General features: G+C 38.2%; 1 protein-coding gene and 1 pseudogene across 1 annotated transcript in view; both read right to left on the bottom strand.

Moving 5' to 3' along the window:
* Nucleotides 1–679: 679 nt before the first annotated feature.
* Nucleotides 680–21,297, bottom strand: part of LOC139465720 (stimulated by retinoic acid gene 6 protein-like) — a 37,143-nt gene continuing 16,525 nt past the window's right edge. Inside the window, exons 2-17 of the mRNA XM_071247549.1 lie at nt 14,902–14,984; nt 14,520–14,656; nt 13,678–13,798; nt 12,748–12,808; nt 12,216–12,335; nt 11,931–12,004; nt 10,767–10,875; nt 9,685–9,805; nt 7,256–7,331; nt 7,100–7,175; nt 5,831–5,879; nt 5,080–5,200; nt 4,132–4,248; nt 3,455–3,618; nt 1,817–1,945; nt 680–1,007 (exon numbers count right to left, since the gene is read on the bottom strand). Coding sequence (XP_071103650.1) covers nt 751–1,007; nt 1,817–1,945; nt 3,455–3,618; nt 4,132–4,248; nt 5,080–5,200; nt 5,831–5,879; nt 7,100–7,175; nt 7,256–7,331; nt 9,685–9,805; nt 10,767–10,875; nt 11,931–12,004; nt 12,216–12,335; nt 12,748–12,808; nt 13,678–13,798; nt 14,520–14,656; nt 14,902–14,984 — 1,815 coding nt within the window. The 3' untranslated portion in view covers nt 680–750. The remainder of the gene's footprint in view (nt 1,008–1,816; nt 1,946–3,454; nt 3,619–4,131; nt 4,249–5,079; nt 5,201–5,830; nt 5,880–7,099; nt 7,176–7,255; nt 7,332–9,684; nt 9,806–10,766; nt 10,876–11,930; nt 12,005–12,215; nt 12,336–12,747; nt 12,809–13,677; nt 13,799–14,519; nt 14,657–14,901; nt 14,985–21,297) is intronic.
* LOC139465709 (uncharacterized) lies at nt 18,430–20,184 on the bottom strand (annotated as a pseudogene).

The raw sequence follows: 21,297 nt of genomic DNA, 5'->3' as shown, positions 1-21,297 counted from the left end.
TTGACTATATGGCCTGATAAGCAGCATGCCTTACCTTGATATACACTTGAGCTACTGGATATTGACCAATTTGGATTGTTATCCATCGTAACATGTCTATTCCGTGTACGATGGACAACTATATTGTTGGTAGATATCTGATATACAAGTAAATTATGTTATAGCCATTGTCATCTACCGAGTGACCTCGTTATTATTGTCCAATATTACCGGCTACTATGCATGATCTGTTGTTAGGAGTGACTTAATACTGTAATAAGAGTAGCTGCTCTTTGTTACTGCGAATGGCAAGTGAAAAAGTTTCCTTTCGAATATTGGTCAAAATATGTTACAAATTGTTTTAAACATTCAATTCTTATACCAAACACACATGTAGTAATTCAGTGGGCGAAGACATAAACCAAGTGATAGTAAATTTAAGAAATGGTCTGAATGTTATGATCACAAGTCACAAGTACTGTCCAATAAAACCATTGCTCAATCATAATTATCGTGCCATCATAAGTATTGTCGCATCACAGACACTGTCCACTCATGAGGACTGTCCCTACAAAAGTTCAGTCCGACACTATCCCACCACAAACACTGTTCAGTCAGACACTATCCCATCACATGCACTGTCCAATCACAAACACTGTCCTAATCACAAGCACTGTCCACTCACAAGCACGGACCACTGTCCCTACAAAAGTACTGTCCAGTCAGACACTATCCCATCACAAGCACTGTTCAGTAACAAGCATTGTCCCATCACAGAACAGAATGGCATTCAGAGGCTGCGTGATTAACCAAAACATTCCTTCCGCTCGAAGCAAATTCCACAGAACTGATTCCGTCATCAATGGGCCAGTCAACAGCACATTCCAGTTCCGCTTGAGGGATTCTGGTAAACCAACGTTTCTTGTTGGTTCCACTCAGAACTCTTTTTCTTCTTTGAGCAAGTTCTGGGTTGTTGATAAGCGTGTAAGCCACAAGCCATCTTCTTAAAGCTTTGGTATTTCTTCTCACTGAAATCAGATCAGAGGAACGTTCTCAAACTATTAAGCATTCATGGTTTAAAAACTGCTAGTAGAAAAAAACAAAGGTTGTTCAAACTGAATGCTATATTAACACATCCAGAACATAGTTACACTGTCATATTGCCTTTTGACTTTGTACAACATACAGTGAAAGCCGAATACATTGTCCAAGGAGAAATAATGTTGTGTTCGGTTCTCTTTGTTTCACGATGTATAGGTATATGGATCATTTTCACCTTACTTGTATTTTCTGCAAACAAGCATTGCTTTCTGATGTATTACAATATTTGAACAATAAATATTGATTATTAAGAACCGTGGACAATAGCTATTGATCTACAGCTACGTTATGTTCGACATCAAATATATATAGGCAAGTGTTGGCAATGTTGTAATAAAAGTGACAAAATCCTTTTCTTATTCTTAAGAAATCCATTGCACGGTCCCGACTATATCATGATCATGTGTTTATGAATCGCTTTCAAAAAGGGATGATACCAGGTGTTCACAAAAAGGCGAGCGTACATATGTTACCGATTATTGGTATTTTTGCATGGTGGTTGACTCGGCACACTAAATATTCGGGTTCAACACTACACATAAAATGTGAAATCCATTCTCTGTTTACCTGAGGTGGCATGGAAGTATCTCACTACAATGAGTTGTATATCCTTAAAACCATACTCACTGTTCACATGTACCAATATATACCTCATGGCGCATAAAATGTTATCCCTATTATAGTGTTTATTAACACCCAACACATGAATAAAACGGTAACGGCAAATAAAACGTACCCGGTGTCTGAGATATGTGCTGATGTCCATCCTTATCCAGAGATGTCAGTAACAGGTCACAGAAGACTCTCAACATCGGGTGGTTGTGTGCGTTCTCCACGTGCAGCATGGAGATGTACGACAGATAACCTATATGTGAGAAGAAACCGTTATTAATGATGTGTGCTGGCGTGCATGAGAGTGGTTACTACTAGAGAGAAGGTACCTCAAGTTTACGCTCCCACAACAGTTTTTAAAATTAAAGAGGTAATATAATGTAGTGTGAAATAACTATTCCTCTTCAATAAAAATTCTCATCGCGATTAAGGCACAAACTAATGGTACAAACATTTCGGACCTCGATGCGATATGTTCGCTCTCAAGGTGCAATCACAATTCCGTTTGTTCGCGTTCCGACCGCTATCACAGCTCGATAGGCCTGTCACGATCACGATTCGATGTGTTCCTGTTCCAGTCACGAGCACGATTCGATGTGTTCCTGTTCCAGTCACGATCACGATTCGCTTTGTATATGTACATGTTTGTGTAAACGAAATACTAAGATATGTGTAACATTGCTCATTTACAGCAGTTGTATTCGCGCGTCGCACTGAAGATCCGTGTTAGATTCCAAACGTGAATTTATTATATTCATGGGGCTAGGAGATTGTAAAAAGAAAATGTCATTACTTTCTCTACGTGCACGTGTTTGGTACTATACGAAATCGTAGTCTCGCTTAGTCTGATTTATGGTCGTGCAGACAATATACATACAGCTCTAATCGAGAAATGAAGCGTCTACAGTAACGAACCGTCGGCGCTGTGCAAAATGTGGTCACATCGTCATTGAAATGAAGAAGTTGCAAGATTGCATATTAGATACTTCGATGCAGTTGGTTAGAAACATGACAAATGATATATCTTTGACGGTCCGCGATAACTACTGTAGCCGTAATTGAAAGACATATATAGGATAGAAACAAGCACATCAAGGGTTGTGGTGCCCTACGTCTTTATTATACCACTGACAGAGCTTGAATGCGGCTTATTGTGACTGGCATTGCCTTTTAATCCGTAAATCAGAGGCGTACATGCACATAAATACTGTCTGATCTTATACTGGATATGAGACCCATGAAGATCCGGGGTAGAATAGGTCTTCAGCAATCCATGCTTGCCGTAAAAGCGACCATGTTTGTCTTAAGAGCTAGGCGACCAACGGGGTCGGGTGGTCAGGCTCGCTGACTTGGCTGATGCATGTCAGGATACGAGTTACCAAACCGTATTTGAAAAAAATATTTATCAGGGGGAATCGGAATTCGATCCCATGATCATAGGGGCAGGCAACTCTGCACAGTGAGTTAGACGGCGGGGCCATTTGTACCCCGTCCTTCTTAAAAGAGCATATATTGAGGGCATTGCGGAGGCCAAAGGCGACGCAAATCACTGTAAAGCATTACCTTCACAGCCGAGCATGGATCTGCTGGAGATGGATTTAAAGCCAAATTCGTCCACATTACCATTCTGTGACCTGTACATGTGCTTCTTTCAGCAGGCACGTTGTCATATCATTGAAATACAGTTCAATTGCTATAAAGAAAGAACTTTCAAAACGATAACGACTGATAATATAAAGGCTAAAAAACAGCCTTGACATACCTTTGTCTCTGTGTTCCCAGCCCCTTGCATATATGCTGTGATCCAGCCGACCAACCATTAAGACACCAAAAATGAACCCTTGTAGAATTCTCCAGAAACACGAAAACATTCCAATGGCCAGATTTCCGAACAAGGCGTAGTAATTAAAGCATTCATAAAAGCGCCTGAAATTATATTGAATTTTCATCGAAGTTATTAGCAACATGTGTCTTAATGATCTGTAATTGGATCTGTTCATGATCAGGTTATTGGAAACACTGTGTCGGCCATAAAACACACGTTTTCGTGGTATGGTTTGATTATTGTTATTGAACCTATCATTTCGAAATTGATTTCTGGTGGACAACAGATATGAGCCGCACATATTTTACTCATAAAGTGAATCAAACCCGGACTTTCGGCGTGACGAGCGAACGCTAGGCTTCCCAAAAATCCCCACTTAGACAGTCACGGGACTTTAAAGAGTTTGAGCTAGACAGACAACTCCAAACTCTAGTGAGTGAATCAATAATGTTGTACACCGCAGTCAACAATATTTCAGTTGGTGACATCCTAAGCACATACATCCATTCCACACATTGTGTCCACCTGATCCTCATAAATTTGTCCCTGAATCACAACAGGGTCTCTAAACAGTAAGGTTGAGATTACTATTGAGACTGAAACTGTTACAGTACCTGTTGTCCACATTTAGAGGAGGTGTGTCATCTGTAACCTTGATCTTCTCTTGCATCAGTACACGTTTGGCAAGGACAACTTGTAGATAGAACAACAGCAACGCCATGGCTGGAACACTTGTACAAAACATAATTTTCTAAAAATCAAAACTCCTGAAAGTATCAATATGTCAGCTTAATGTTTACAAATATTTATTTGTTTTTCTTTAATGTTTATTTAAAAAGCGCCACTTCGCATATTCCTTATCCATCATGGTCATGTGTTTGTGAGATGGTGATATAGTTGCATCAGTACATATTTTAATTGTCAAATACGGAATTACTTTTCAAATTTCAGAATTAGCTATATTGTTTTTATGTCTTTTTTTAATATGACAACGTTTGTACCAACGCTCTTAGCGGTATGTTTTAGTGTTGATTGGAGTATACATAAAAGCAGTTATTCATATACATGATGTATATTATGTATGTTTTTTTCAATTGAACAATGCACCTTTTTATATGAACACATGTCATAACTATCACACCGATTTCTTCCCGTGGGGATTTCGTGTCACCAGCAACTGATGCTGGACGTAAGAGGCGGCCAAATGAATCGGGTAGTCAGGCTCCGTCATTAGGTTGATAGCGTGTCATCGTAGCCCGACGGCGTTGATCGTTGCACACAAAAGTCATATCATTGCTGGTTCAGACTCGCCGTCATATCATGCTGCCATCACATACATTTTGTAGCTTGAATTTTGCTGATTGCGGCGTTAAACAACAAACACAAAACAAAAATTATACAGAATCCTGAAAAGGCCAAAAAGGACATTTAACATACCTTGTCCTTTGTAACAGCTATTACGGCACTGTTTTGGGCACTGTTTTGACACGAATCTGTATCAAACTACCTTATTTTTTGCTACAACAATAATAACACCGTAGTGTTCACACAACTAGATGTACCTTATTGTTTGTAACAGCGATAAAAGAACATTTGTCGGGACGTGATAGATAATGGTCAGATATATCCCGAAGGTGAGCATCAAGCCCACGACCAAAAGTGCAGTAAACAGCAGGCCAAACCCTGCAAAATAGAATACACAAAATTAATTAATTGATTTACAATATAAGCATTATCGAGAACATTATTGTGTGAAACCTCGCTAGCCCGGACCCTGTTAATCCTGAAACATCACCTTCCGGACGATCTTGTATACAAAGTGACTTCAGTACCAAAGATTCGTTAATCCGGAAACAAATCTCAGGCTACGATACGGTCTGGAGGCCCGTGAAGATCCGGGGTAGAATAAGTCTTCAGCAGCCCATCCTTGCCGTAAAAGGCGACTATGCTTGTCTTAAGAGGCGACTAACGGGATCGGGTGGTTAGGCTCGCTGACATGGTTGATACATGTCATCGATACCAATTGATGTTCGTGTTGTCAATCATTGGATTGTCTGGTCCAGACTCAATTATTTACAGACCATCGTCATATAGCTGGAATATTGCTGAGTGCGGTGTTAAACAACAAACAAACAAACAAACTACGGTCTGGAGGTTTAAATATCTCACTAACATTAACTTGAAACCGCATTTCATATTGTACAGCTTACATTTCGATATGCTTCAGCATCTAGACCTATCCGATATTGCTACGTAACATTTGAGAAAGATTAAACATAATTATCAGTGACTAAAATAATTTGAAGCTGTTACCCCACAACATGTATGCAACTTGATATCCAGGAAAGCGCATGCTGCTGGCCTGAAAGCAGAAAAAGGAAAATATACATTCTTCTTTTCAAATAAACCATTGCGAAAAACACGTTAATATAACCGGTACCAGGGCCCGTTTATCCGGGATTACGCCTTCAGGGTAATTTCTGTTGCAAAAAGGACGAACAAGGACAATGGTCCTTTTTGGTCCACTGAAAAGTAAAAAATTGTCAGACATGTTCAAATTGCAGACAACTAGCCATTTTTCTTTCATATGCATTTGCAAATTTTCCTCTACCATGATTAAATACACAAGGGAAAATATACCTGTGATCAATATTATTTTATGAGTGCACTGCCTTCATGTACAAGTGCAACTCCTTAGAAAATCGCCTTGGCCCAAAGATTTGCTGATCCTCAATTATTAGAATACAACGCTTCCTGAAAACAAAAGCTTTTTCGACACATTTTACTCTCAAATATTCTATGATGTTAGTAATGTTATACATCCCAAACATAGAAGTATTGACCTGAATAACGTCTAATTCTCCTTCATGGCAGCACAATCAATAACTTTCATAATGATTATAATACTTTCTGGAATAATTAAAATGCTCCCATAATGCTTCCCGGGGGCAAAAGTGCCCTTATCAAACTTTGTTTGTAAGTATAATTGAATGGACATCACAACGTAAGGAAAATGGGTCTATCCAAACGATTTCACTTGGAACGGTATAGTCCGGATTATGAGTTTCACCCAATCAGCTTTGAATATTCCATTACTATAAGTCTAGATATAGGTTCGATTACCGAATACATAATCAAAGGTATTGTCTGAGTCAAGTGTCTGTCAGCGAGTGAGTGAGGGTTTATGCCGAATTAGCAAAAGTGCCAAAGAGATAATCCGACAGGATTTTAAGTATACCCACGTCGGGAACTCTGGTATTTCGCCTGATGAGCGAACGCTTTTTTTATCCTTTATTCATCCCACGTCCTTAAATAGCTGTAACATACATAATCAAAGCAGGCTACTAATTATCCATTTACATCATTTTCATCCAATCATATAATTTTCACTGTTGTTCGGCTTTTACACGCAAAACTATTTTAAACTATTTTATCGGATAATAGACTGATTATTCTCTGGCCTTGACGTTATATATTACTAGTATATTGGCAGGGCAATACTTCTCATTGAAAATAAATAGGACTAAGAAAGTATTCAGTTGCGACCATCTGTCTCAGTAGGTATATTGTTATTATACATACCATCATTATGTGTGGTTTCGGCAATTGATCGAGAATGAAACTCTTGTTTCCCCGAAACATGCGCAGCAAATGACGTCTGAAAATAGAACAGGATCATGATGGTCTTCCAATGAATTAATGACAGCTTAATCAGTTTAATTGCATTGGATTGTTTACCTGTAGCTCTTCATAAACAGGTAGATGTAGAATGCAGTGACTATCACACATACGATCGTTGTGGTGTAGAACACGCCTGCAACATGGGAAACAAACTGCGTCAAATTCGCATCAGGAAGACAATAATTGATCATTGCTTACTCAGCATCTTCCTTCGAAGTTATCATATGTGAAAAACGGGTTCTTCAAAATAAAACATTCAACACATGGCAAAAGAAATACATGTAAGGATAAAATGGTTCGAATACGAAAATAAAAAAGCATAGAAACACAATGTGTCTGTTAAAAATTGTATCAGATGTGACCATTACTACTCTGAATGTGTCATATAGGCTTACATATAGGCTTACAACAAGGTTGCTTAGTAAGTCCATTCCTTTTGTCGTTTTCCGTAAAGGTACGCGAGGCGTACATATATTTGCTAGGTATTGAGGAAATATTAATATTACGGTATTTGCTGATGATATCATTCGTTCTCAATAAACGTACTGGATTTTTTTATTTTGGCAGTTATTCTAAACAAAACGTGGTAAAAACCTGTTAACATTGAAATGATTGTAAGCATCTCGGCATAAATTTTTCTTGCACACCTTTTTATCTTCCTTCAACATATGTACATCTGACTTAGTCACTGGAGATAACAAATTCAAAATTAACCGACTAATATAGATAATATAGATACCTCTATGTGATCCTTCAAGTATTGGGTGTCAATCGCGAAACATAAAATATAATTACTCGTGAAATGTCCGTTCCAGAAACGCTAAAGTTAGAGGTTTCCCAAAACGACTCACAATTCGTTATTTCAACTGAATGATCTTGGGCGGAGAACATGGGTTTAAATACGTTTTTTTAAATATACATAGTTATTTAATACATGTATGTTTATACAGAAGTGGGGTTTTAAATGAATTTGAGCTAACGACATGTGCTGTATATAGTGTATAAATCTTTATTAGATGAGAAAAGAATTGTCCGTTATAAGAGAAGAAACTCTAAAAATAACTTTGTTTTATGTTTAGACCTAAAAAGAAGACAGATGGTCGAAAATATAACATAAACACACAGAAAAAATAAAGAGACTTAGTCATGTATGTACACTCTCCGTTGAGGATGAAAACAATATGTATCGTATGATGTAATTAAAAAAATCAACCCAAGAGAATATTCAATCTTGATTATCTGCCGCAACAGATTCAATTGGCCGTAAAAGCCCAACTATATTGGTGAATCACTGAACATCAGTGATTACACCTAAAAGGTAAGGGTGTCCTGCTCTACCAGTTGGATCCGCCATTATATGAGCTAAAATAAACTATTTTGGAAAAAAAATTCCCGCTATATACACTGGCCGGGACAAGAGTCTCTTTGCATATACCCTTTTACGTATACATAATAATGTATCGCACTTGCAAGAGCCGACATACACATAAACCTTCTACGGCGGATATTGTATGTGCGCATTGGGCAACCATCAAATGAAACGCTCTATTCAAAGCGGCCGAGATACGTCATCCAGCAAGGAAGGCATTATTTGGCGTATTAAGGATTAAACAAGGTCCCTACTACTTTTGCGCATTTGGTTCATACAATTCTCACAAGACAACACAAAAAATCATTGATCAGGTGTGTTGGTAATTAAGTGTTACTAGGAGGTAATGTTGAGTCGTAAAATCATGAAAGGAGCGTTTTCTTCAAAGCTACCAATTCTGTCTGATAAAGGCGTTGCAACTTAGGTTAGACATCCTGCTATATTTTATTCATAAGATAAAATCTGTCTTTGCTGGGTGTTTTTGGACGAAGGGAAACGCTACATAGTTTACGATGCCCATGAGATTTAGTGGCAAGAACTTTTTTTTCGTTTGTTAAATTTTTCAACGCCGCACTCAACAATATTCCAGCTATACCCTAAATAATCGAGTCTGGACCAGACAAGCCTCCAATGATTGATATTATGATCATCGATCTACGTTATTGTGATACGATCAATCGATACGAAGCATCAACCAAGTCAGCGAGCTTGACCACCCGATCCAGTTAGTCGCCTCTCAAGAAAAGCATGTCGTACCCTCATCTTCACGCGTTGGCAAGCACTTTACCAAACCTATAAAATATTCCTCGCCATAATGTAGTGTTTCACCTCATCTAAATTATTATAATGGCTGATTTCATTTTCCACATGTTTATGTTTAATTTATCCTTATATTATATACATACAAGTTTCAATTAAGGAATAAGAACCCTCCAGGAAATCAACAAAGACATAACCCAATACTATCTGACCTCAAGCTGTTGTGATTGTTTAAAATCAGTTCTTACCTTGTTGACAACGTGAGCGTTCACATACCACGTGTAATAGTATTAATACAAACAATACAGAGTATATCATTTCAGAAAGCGAACGAATAGCCCACTCCACAGTGTCATACCTGCAAATAGATCCAATACAACTGGCGTCCTGGTTTCACCGAAGGGAAAATTGTGACCGACGAAATAAGACTCTAACCAGTTGGTAATTAGAGACTCAAACAGAAGCAGGGCAAATCCAAACTGGAAAAGAATCAATTTAATTATGTACATGCATACATTCAAAACATAATTATGAAACGAAACCTTAGTGTATGTTATAAATCTCTGTTTTCTGTGTGATAACAACGTGGCGTTATTTCAACCCTGACATATGTGATTATAGTGAGTTTGGTTTAACGCCGCTTTGAACAGAATTTAGGTTATTTTATTATAATGTGGCGAAAATGGCCAAAGTGATGCAGATCTGTGGAACTAACATATTGGTGAAACACATGAGTCGTAAATGTGAGTGCTAATCATAACCAGGGCGAATTGTTGGATTCGAACTCCCGACCACATGATCTCTGGCACGCCTAAGGGAGACAACTCTGCATTGCGGCGCCCTAGACGTCTTGTCCGCCATGCCCCACATATGACGATTGTGGTGATGGCACCAACGGTGACCCTTTGAATTCTTGGATTTTCCGAGGAATTCCATGTTATTTCGAATGTGAACATTTTAACTATCTTCTTCATACATACATGCAATTTAACCAAATAACAAAACATAAATGAATTTCAAAATTAATGTACACTTTGGTATCAATAAGGGCAGCCAGTGGTCAAAGCGTACGCTAGTCACCCTGAAAGCCCGGAGACGAGTCTCCAAAAGGGTACAATGCATGAAGCATATTTCTGGAATATTCTTTTAAGCGGCACAAAACCATACTCACTTACAGACCCTACGTGGGTACTCTGGGGAGTAATTGGATGCAACGATCATATGTATGATGATGACTGATCATAAATGAAATGGTTGAAACTTCCACCCGGGTGTTAGTGGATGTAGTATTTTGTGGTTTTAACAGCAACCCGTGTGTGACCAGGTGTGGCATTACGTTGTTTAAACGTCCGCCACTCTACTGGTATAATGAGGTTTTAAATCAATAGACGTGGTATAATTAAACTATACATGGGTTCAAGATAACCGCATTCTACTTACTCTGTATAGAAGAACTAGCAGTATGAAGGCCACAGATATAATTCGTACAGGGTATTTGAATCCAGGCACGGATCTGTAGATCAGTTTATCACAGGTTGTCGTCTCTATGCTGAAATACAGTGTTATACAGTGCGCAACATCACGGTAGTTTGAAGGTTACAGAGCATAAATATGAAATATTTTGATTACTTTTTAATAAGAAAAACAAAACTGTCACTGTTTATGTGTTCTAATAAATGCTACATATCTGCGTGTTATAAATTACGCTACACTGATTTAGTTCTGCTGCCACTAGATGATGCAGTTTGACAGAGCGCTTGAGAGTTTGGCCTGTTACTATCATGCAACAGTTCACGAAGATGCTGCATGCCCACATGTCACTGTGCTAGCTATACATTCATATATGCCAGAAGAATGATACAGTTAAAAATGCATGTACCACTATAATATTACAGTTCTTTAAATATCTTAATTAGCTTAAAATTTAATGCTATATTCCTACAGTACCACAAAAATGCTACAGTCCTACATGTTACTATAATGCTACCGTCACAGATGTCACTTTAATGTTATAATCCTTAGTACATCTATAATGTTAGACTTACAAGTAACAATAATGCTACAGTAGAATATGCCACTACAATGATAGTCCTACATGGCACTATAGAGCTACAGTCCTTCATGTTCCTATAATGTAATTACAAACCTACAGGGTTCGCAACGCTAGCGCTACAGTCCTACACGTTCTTTTAATATTACATACCTACGCGTTCCTATAATGTTACAGACCTACATGTACATGGTTCCACAACGCTACAGTCCTACATGTTCCTATTATGCTAGCCCTACATGTTCCTATTATGCTACAGTCTTACATGGTTCCACACCACTACAGTCCTGCATGTTCCTATTAAGCTATAGTCCTACGTGTTCCTATTATATTACAATCCTACATGTTCCTATTATGCTAAACCTTCATGCTAATATAAAGCTACAGTCATACTTGTGACTACAATGGTGCAATGCTACAATAATGCATGTCACTATACTGCTACAGTTCTACATATTGCTAGAAGTCCCAGTCCCAGCATTATGAATGCATTTCTCTTCCTGAAGGATTCTACAAGTCTCGATTCAACCACATCGCTGACGGCATTTCGATACCTTGGGTCATAGTCTCTGTGTAGAACTAGACGCACATACTGCTGCTGGTGAGTGTACACCCGTTTCAGCGGCTCCTTTTGTGTGTAAAAATATACATAAAATAGTCATATTATTTGTATTAGCGGCATTATCAATGGTTATATCACACCAAAATGCTAAATAATATCGACATATTTTACAGCAATATTTAAAGAAACTGAATCAGCAAGTCGTTTACCGATAATCGAAGGAAAGTTCAATTAAAATACGTCATAGAGAGGAAAATGAAAATCCAACAGTACTCACAGTTATTATGTATGTGTTTGACCTGATGCACTCCGTGATGGCATGAAGGAACTTGAAGATAAGATACAAGAAGCACAGCACATCCGGGAGGTAGATGAGAACCGATACCGCTTGAAATACCTTTAAACGATGCAAGTTATTGAAAGATGTATCTGATATTCGTGATTAGTCATTTTTTATTTTGAGTGAGATAGGGTTAAAGGCAGCCATCGAGCGCTGCATTATGCCAAAACGTGACTTAAAATGGTCTTAAGATTTGTTCAATATAGTATGTAGTTATAACAATGAAATGAAAAGAGAATTCCAACATATTTATGTCGCGTGTTCAGCCTTTGGGTCTCGTTCGGTGGTTAACTTTAACGTGTCCTTTGAACAACATATCGGTTCGCATGGCATATATACTTCACCTGGAAGGTAAAGTTACACATTGGATTTTGTTAAACCTTAGGGCACGCCTATGTAACTAATCTGAATAATATATACTTGGCACTTGGACCATCGTGATGTGTTTGTAAATCGGTATGACTCTTACTGTTCGTGCGTGGGAGGGCTGGCAGTAGGCCTGTACGGCCTCAGTGGACGTACTGCCTAAGCTGCAATATTAAAGAAATCCGTAAGCCATGCAGCACATGATGATGATGATGATGATGATGATGAAGATGATGATGATGATGATGATGATGGTGGTGGAGGGGATGATGATGATGATGATGATGATGATGATGATAGAATTCATATGCAGTATGTTACAGGACCAGCAATGACCAGATGAAGTCGGCTGGCCTGAAAAGTGAAACAGAATGCTTTCTGTTTGCTGCTCAGGAACAGTCAATTCCCACTCGAAACCATCAATGTGTGACTTTTGCATCACAATGTAAATATGAAACGTAGATTATGCAATGAATTTAATGAGACTGTCCAACACAGTATCAGTGGATGCAATAAATTGATAAATTGATAAATCCTATGCAATCATTTTGATATAATTGAATTCTATGTCCCTATTCAAACCAATGTGATTCACATGATTCAGGAACAACATGGCAAATATTACGACCTCGCTTACGAAATGTCTCGCTTGCATCCAAGGTACCATTGTTCTCGGCGCCTTAGGTTTGGTACCTCCCAATCTGTTGACTGACATAGTCGAGTACCCGGGCTGGCTGATTGGACCACAACCCTTCTAACACTCTAGGTAATGCAGAAGGCTGCGGTCTTCGCATTTTCCGAAAAGTTCGTGGTGGGTTCGACAAGGCAGCGTTTCCATCCATCCATCCATCCACGTATCAGATTTCAAATGCAAGAGCTAGCGCTACAGAGCTACATCGGTATTACTAAATTGCATTTATCCTTTAACAAGTTAATTTATGGTTAAAATTTATCAAGAGATCAGTATAAGGTGTTCAGGGGATGTATCTCGTGATTTCAGCACATCGACGGATGTTAACAACAGATAACTTACAGTATCGAACTATATGTGACACCGAGAACTGCCCCAGCCAGCTTGTGTCGTGTCGAAATACAGGCGAACAGTGGAAAACATGTGATGCAGGCCTCCAGAACTCGAAACTGCAGCACCAGCACTGGAATAGAACAGATCCAGATACTATCAGCTTTTACTGAACCTCCGAGAGGTTTAACATTATCATAACAAAATAGATGACAAACGTACGTGGGATGACAGCTGAGGCAGACGCCATAGTGAGCATTGCATTATGACTCTATATGTTTTATGTTTCATGTGAATCTAGATGTCATGACACTGACACTCTTACAGTAATGAAATTGTGCTTCTTTTTGTCATTATAGTTTTCCGTTCGTTGCCACGCCATTGTGCTTCTCGTTCTCATGCCTTCTTCTTTTTCGCAACTATCGTGGCATTGTGTTGTTTGGTGCTATCATATTATTTGAGACAGTAATTTTCTGTACATAGTAATAATTAAGTGACCCGTGCCGCTATAATAACCTCATTCGATGCCACTGTGCTTTTTCCTGTCATAATACTAGTACGCTAGTCCTTTTGGCATTGCTTCTCGCCGTCATGTCATTGTGCTTCTTGTTCTAATGCCACTGTCCTATTGCCGTCCTATCGGTGTGCTTCTTGTGTCATATGACTACTTTATGTTGTCACGCCGATGCGATTGTGCTTGTTATTTTGACAACTTATGATTTTGAATGTTACGAATCGACTGCTAATGTAAGCTCCATACCAGGAAATGATGACGGGTATGAGAGTCCCGAAGAGCCGCCACACTTCCCGGGATCTACCTGTAGTACATAAAGAAACTTATAGGGGAGACCCACCCCGAGACCAGGAAGGAAGGTTGATGTCGGTGGATGCATCCACGTTCATAGCCAATGTTGCGATGATGTTGGTGACGGCCCCGAAGGCTGCGGCGTATGAGACACGGTTGTCGTAGCCATCTAGTAGAGGAAGAGGACTGGAAAGATAAAATACCAATATATTGGACTAATGGGTCCTCTCTAATCCTTAAAACAGACATGTAAGGTAAGCACTTCATCACATAACTTGATACTACCCATGGTGTGCCCTAGTTCCAGGCCCCAAACACCATTAATCCTAAGAGATGGCCTTGTGTATATAAGTTTAGTCATTACATGCTGCAATTATATATGTGTGATGAAGACGATATATACACAGAGCTGCATAGGAAATGGTACTCACACAATCAATGCCAGTCTCCCTCCACATACCTCGGGGTGGAATCGGCGCTTCTGCAGAAGCGCTAGAATGAAGATAATGCCAGCCTGGAACGAAATGCTTCTTGTTTCTTAAAATGCATTGAGAACTGACATTTTCTTTGTGTGAGTCAATTGGAGTATGAACCTTCATAGAGTCAGGGCCAGATATGTTGTGTACGTTGTCGAAATCTCCGACGTTAATACAGTTTGGCCCTCACTCTATATAGGTTCATACCAAAATAAACTCACACAAAGTGAATGAATAGTTTCATATTTTTTTATATACCTATTTTGTTCCTCGATTAACTTCAGTTTGCACGTGTGACTTCATGTTCACACAGACCGCCATACGACAACAAACTGTATCGCGGGGGAAATAGTCCCTCATGATCAGAACGAGAGATGACATAAACGAGTGTATGCTCTAACTGCTTTACAGTAACAACGAATAGATCTAAATACTATGATCTTTCGATGAGAAATGTCCGTTAAGAACCTACCTCATTGAGTCAGTGACAGTGACAAACCGTCGTGATATATTTACTTAAAGTACACTGTCAAAATGGTCGACACGATCAACGTAACGGGGTTGAGGCGATTTCAAAGCCATTAAATAGTAATATGTATCCCAAAAGATGACCGTGATGAAGATTTAAGATGAATTTGCGTCCATTACGTCTGTTCAACGTCGATTGTAAAATCGTCTCTGTGGGTCTTGAGTCAAACAAGTATTAACCGGTATAATAAACTCGAACAGGGTTTTTGAAAAAACAGATTTTTAGGTGATAGCAGAATTTGTTGAATCACTGCTATTTTAATCAAATTCCTGGATTGCTCATTACAGTCGTCTGCATTTAAAAAGCATTTAACACTGTTCAATAAGAATTTATTTAAAAATTCTCTTGAAGCATTTCATTTCGACCCTTCCCTTACTTTGAAAAAGGGTTTAAGGTTATTGATATCATTAATACAATTCATGACCATAAACACTGCTCATTTTATTTCTGATAAACCCTATTTATTGATATCCCGAATATATTTTCATGATATCAGAGTTTTAAATTATTTTTCTAGAGCATTTACACGGTTTTGCATAACAATACATGTATATAATTTGAAATTATGATTTGAAGTCATTTCTTCATGTTTATGATATCAGTAATTCATTAACTGAGATGATAATTTCGTTTATTGATATCAATAATTCAGTATCAGTAATTTGTTTACTGATTTAATTATATCAGTTACTGGATACATGATATCATTATTCATTGTAAGTATGGTAACAGTAACTGAAATCATTAATACACTGCAAAATATTTCTTTTTTTGGAATATCATTAATGTTTTTTCATTTCACGATATCTTCCAACAGTTAATGATATTATTTAATGTCTTGATAACTGATATCATTAAATGAGTACTGAATTGATTAAATGAATTACTGCTATAATTAAATCGGTAAACCACTTTCCATACGGGGATAAGGCAGCGCAGGACAACTTCGGAATGGCCAGCAGTCCGAACTTGACCACACAGAAGGAAGCGAGCTACAAAAACATATTTTATATCACTGGAAAGATCTCAAGGAGACCATTCCAAATAATCTGCGTCCCAGTGCATTCACATGTTCATAAGTTCAAAAATTGGCTCTGAAAATGCATTACTGCAGAAAATTCTGTCAGAATTGTTTTCTGCAGAAAAAAACCCGGCAGAATGTTTTTGGCAGAAATAACTGGCTGAATGTATTTTTTATGCAGAAATAACTGGCAGAATATTTTTTTCTGCAGCAATATCCATCGTCAATTTTTTTAGAGTTTTATTCAGCAATTTACTGCTATCGAGAAAAGTTGATGCCACTTGAAATTGGAACAATAAATTGGCACTCATGCCTTTGCATATTGGACAGATGCAATTCCTTGAACTTGAGCTTAAATCTTAATTACTTTCAGAATGAGAATTTCAGTGACCATCTTTAATGGCATTATTACGACTTTATAGTGTATTACATTGATGGTGAATGTGATTCTCAAAAATTAAATTTTATAATTATTCCATTGGGCGAACCAAATATAAGATCCCTGGTTGGAATTTAAAGAAACAAACAAAATGAGATTTACTCATAACTGAAATATATGGAATAAACATATAACACAACCAAGATTTTAAAACATAACTGCATATATTAAAACAATAAAATTATATGGAAAAAAACATATTTAGAAATAGATTTTGAAGGTTGGTATTCCACTGAAGTGAAAATATACATTAATTTTATCTGCACTTATTTAATAAGTCTGGGGACAATAACAAATTGAGTTTCCTTTTTAAATATCAATGGTTAAAATGTGTTTGTATAAGTTAGTTATATTCATTTTGTTGGTATTTTGACTATTATGAGAACATATATTGGTAAAAACATTTGGCCTCATTCTATAAACGTGTTGTTTTAAGACATTAGAGTAATGAAATACCAAATACAAAATAAAATACTCTTTAGAGAAATACAAATATCATTCATTGATCTTTCAAAATATGGATAAAATGTTATTTTGAATTATTTTGTTTTACAAATTTCAGGCCACAAAAACGTGAAATCGATAAATAATTACTCAAGTAGGAATACTGAAAGTCACATTACAGTTACTCATCGTACAATTCTAAACACACAGCTTTACTTACATACAAAATCATACATACAAAGTACAAAACGCCTCCAATGCATAAGGATCGGCAATATCTCAGCCACACAGCGACTGTGCACATACTCTTGCTCAGACAAAAAATAAAATATGTACATTTCCGCAACACTCCACATTCAGACATGTTATTAATACTTGTTACTCTATCGTTTTGTCGTTTACTTTATCGTTTTGATACGGATGCTTGTCTTCGGTGCTTTGTCAGTGAAATATGAATGTTATGAAAATATATGTAAAGAACACAAGAACAGAATTAAAATAACAGACAGATCACAATGCATCCATACAATAAAAGAATTAAAAGTACCCTCATGAAGTTGTGGGATGTTTCTCTGCCCACATGCCACATAATGTAAGTGACTAGTGCTGACTAACCCTAATATTACACATCAAAATATCCTTGCGTAACATAAGTTCGATCACATAAGCAATCCCGCGCCGTACTAGCGGGAAACAAAGCAAACATAAAGAAAACGAAAGCTCACCTTAATTACTGTTTATTAGCGTCCATATTGGCAAAGTTCCAGTGAAATCCACTGTCAGATCGATCGCTACTTCGCCCGCCATGTTTGAAGTAAACAAACATGACCTAGAAACAACGTCACATAAGTTCGGTCACCTGATTGGTTGGCTCGCTCTCCCGCATACAGTGGAATATATGGAGTCCTATCCGTGTCACAGTACATCACACAATGCCACGTTGTCGGATTTTTCGTTTTTCTTGTAATGTTTAGAGAAAATCCCACACAAATGTTAAAATTTGAAGAAAACATAAAAAATAACATATTTACACAAGGTACAGTCTGGATATTATTCTTCTTTTTCGTTATGACAAGGGCACCAGAATTCTGAGTTTCTTCTGACTACACGCACTGAAGTGCAATAACGAAGGTGTACCCAATGCTGACAGGTTGGATGAGTGCATTGAGCCCAGCTAGTGTAAAGTTCTGAATAACAGTTGCCAATTGCCTGTGGCTCACGTTTGCTGCAAACACAACAAACTTCATTATCTGCCTCTCTGTCGCTGTCAGAAGACCAATCCAAAAGATCGTTATCGTTGATAGATACAGGAGAATTATTTGCTGCTTTACTTGTTGACGGTCGGGGCGATGCCTGGGTGCATTTCTTCTTCTTCGAAATTGGTTTGGAGGTTTAAGGTGGTTGAGATTTCCTCTTTGGCACATATGTCTTAGCCTGATGTGAAACTATTTTATCCAGAATTGAAGACTCTGTTATCGGCTTACCACCAACAACGGCACTGAGAACGTTTCTTTTCTTGGTAGGCACTGCCTTCTTGCTGAAAACATCTCTCAAGGAACTAGTTTGATCGCCGTCATCGTTTTCGCCATTCGACTTTGAAGCTTGTTTAAAGACTGTAGACGGGGCAAAGTTGATTTTGGTAGTAGTTGACTTGTCGAATGGATAGATTCCACATTTTCGGAAAGAAGACAGTAGATTAGAAGTAGTGAGTGAGAGATTATAGGCCTTGCATGCTAATTCACAAATCGAGTGTTTGTCAATTGATGATGAAGCATTCTCACGCATGGACTTGTGACGAAGGTTGTTGTAAACCTTAGAAAAGGGTCCAAAACAACCAACATCCATCGGCTGTAAAACATGTGAAGCATGAGCTGGAAGCACAAATAGAACAATATTATTTTCACGCGCCCAGGTAATAAGTGGAATGGAAATATGGGACTTGTGACCGTCGTACAAGCCCAACAACGGAAACTCTTCAGAAGCGGCGACAGCGTGTTTCTTGAAATGAGATTGTAGATAATGCTGGAAAACTTCCGTGTTTGACCATCCCGTCTCCGTAACAGTTCCAGTCGATCCTGGTGTACAACCTGACAAAAGCTCCTCTCGCATTCTTTGTCCCTTAAAGACGAAAAACGGGGGAATAGCATTTCATGACGCATTACCACATCCGATGACAGTTGTCGTGCTTGACCTCGGTGCTACAACAGCTGTTGGCACTTGTTGACTTGAAACTATGGAAGGTGGAACGTGATTTTCTACAAGTCCCTTTTCATCTACATTATAGATTCTCTGTGGACTGTCCTCCAACCTATATTTCTTCAAAATGCTGCCGAGTTCATCAAAGTACTGGGTAATGGTTTCCTCGGATGTTGCCTTGGCTCTTTGAAGATCTAAAGATCGGGGCTTCTTAACACGAAGATCAGGCCATCTCTTAACAAAACCGTAAAACCACTGCATAGAAAGAGGTGGATCATCTTTACTTCTTTTTCCAAGATGGATCGCAAGATCAGTGGCAATAGCGGTAACCTCTGCCCTGGAGTAACCATATCCAAAGTTAGCCATGACGTCGATGTGGTCAACTAATAACTTTTCTTCCTTAAGTGAAAGAAGAGGCTCCCTTCCAGTTGTTACACAGTCAACTGACACTTTCCCGCTTATCCGATCATGTAAAGTCGAAAACGGTACACAAAATTTCTCAGAAGCTCTCCTTATAGCCATCCCATCAATAACAGCTTCATATGCCTTGTCTAGTGCGTTTGACATATATTGACGGTACTGGCCCCTCCCTGTTGGTTCTCCATCGAAAATGGCCTAAAATACACTGCAAACACGAAAACGTCGTTTTTTTCCGTATATGGTCATTGGACGGAAAAACGACGTTATTTGGACGTTTTCAAACCATCGTTTTTCCGTCCAAATAACGTCGTTATTTGACATCGGAATTTACTGGGAGAGAACGATAGCGTTAAGCTCCTCCCTTTCTTGATTGACATTGTCAATCAAGCAACAGCGTCTACCGGTATTTCTACTTCTCAGTTTTCATTGGTCAGTCCCCGCGTGTTAGATTACAGGCCCGCGTTTGACGCTGCACTCGAAGCGCTTAGCGGAAGTACTGAAATCAATCGTTCTGCGCATGCGGATTACTTAATGCCTTGACCAAATTTTCCGTTCTGTGCATGCGCGATTTCGCGTATTGTTTCCTAGAATTAATGTCACCACTATTTTTACAATGGTTCATAAACACAGTCACGTGAAGGTTCGGAATCGTAACGAGTAACTCCATTTAAATTGAAGAGTATCCCCAGTGATATATAGCTTATTGTATGCTATATAGTCATATGGAAGTGGACAAGAACTATACATTGTATTCCGGCCGATTGTTCTTGCATTTACTTATAAGTCAGGAAAATGGACTTAAAAGGGGAGTTGTTGAATGTAATTTTTTTATTTATGAAATGTTGCCTATACACTAATCTGGACGAACTTCTCATTGTTCTGTTTATGTCATCCTATATACTATTAGTATGTTACCGTTCTAAAGTCATCCTCTCACATAACATTATATTGTTCATAGTATCAAAGTTCAATCAACAATATCAAGAGCAGCGATTTAAACCACTGAAACACCCAAACACAAGGCTGTTATCCAGCGCTAGTGCAGACGTGATGCATCGTAAAACTGTATCGTGATGTCTTCAGAAATACAATTATACTACGAGATAGTACGGCTAACGCGTGACTCACCGGTGGAACCAAGACAATATCGCTAATACAGATATAACGTATTTGAATGTTAATACTAAAGACAAACAATCATTATTTTTGCAGTGAAGATATAACACGTATACACGTTTATTGTTAACTTTCATCAGTTTTGCTCTTCATTTTAATAACTTTGTTTTCACATATATATGTAGC

Source organism: Haliotis cracherodii, unplaced genomic scaffold (genome assembly GCF_022045235.1).
Source record: "Haliotis cracherodii isolate W230 unplaced genomic scaffold, xgHalCrac1.p SCAF_1, whole genome shotgun sequence".
NCBI classification, from domain to species: Eukaryota; Metazoa; Mollusca; class Gastropoda; order Lepetellida; family Haliotidae; genus Haliotis; species Haliotis cracherodii.
Note: the sequence above shows the minus strand (reverse complement) of the source record. Positions and strands in the feature narration are given on the sequence as shown.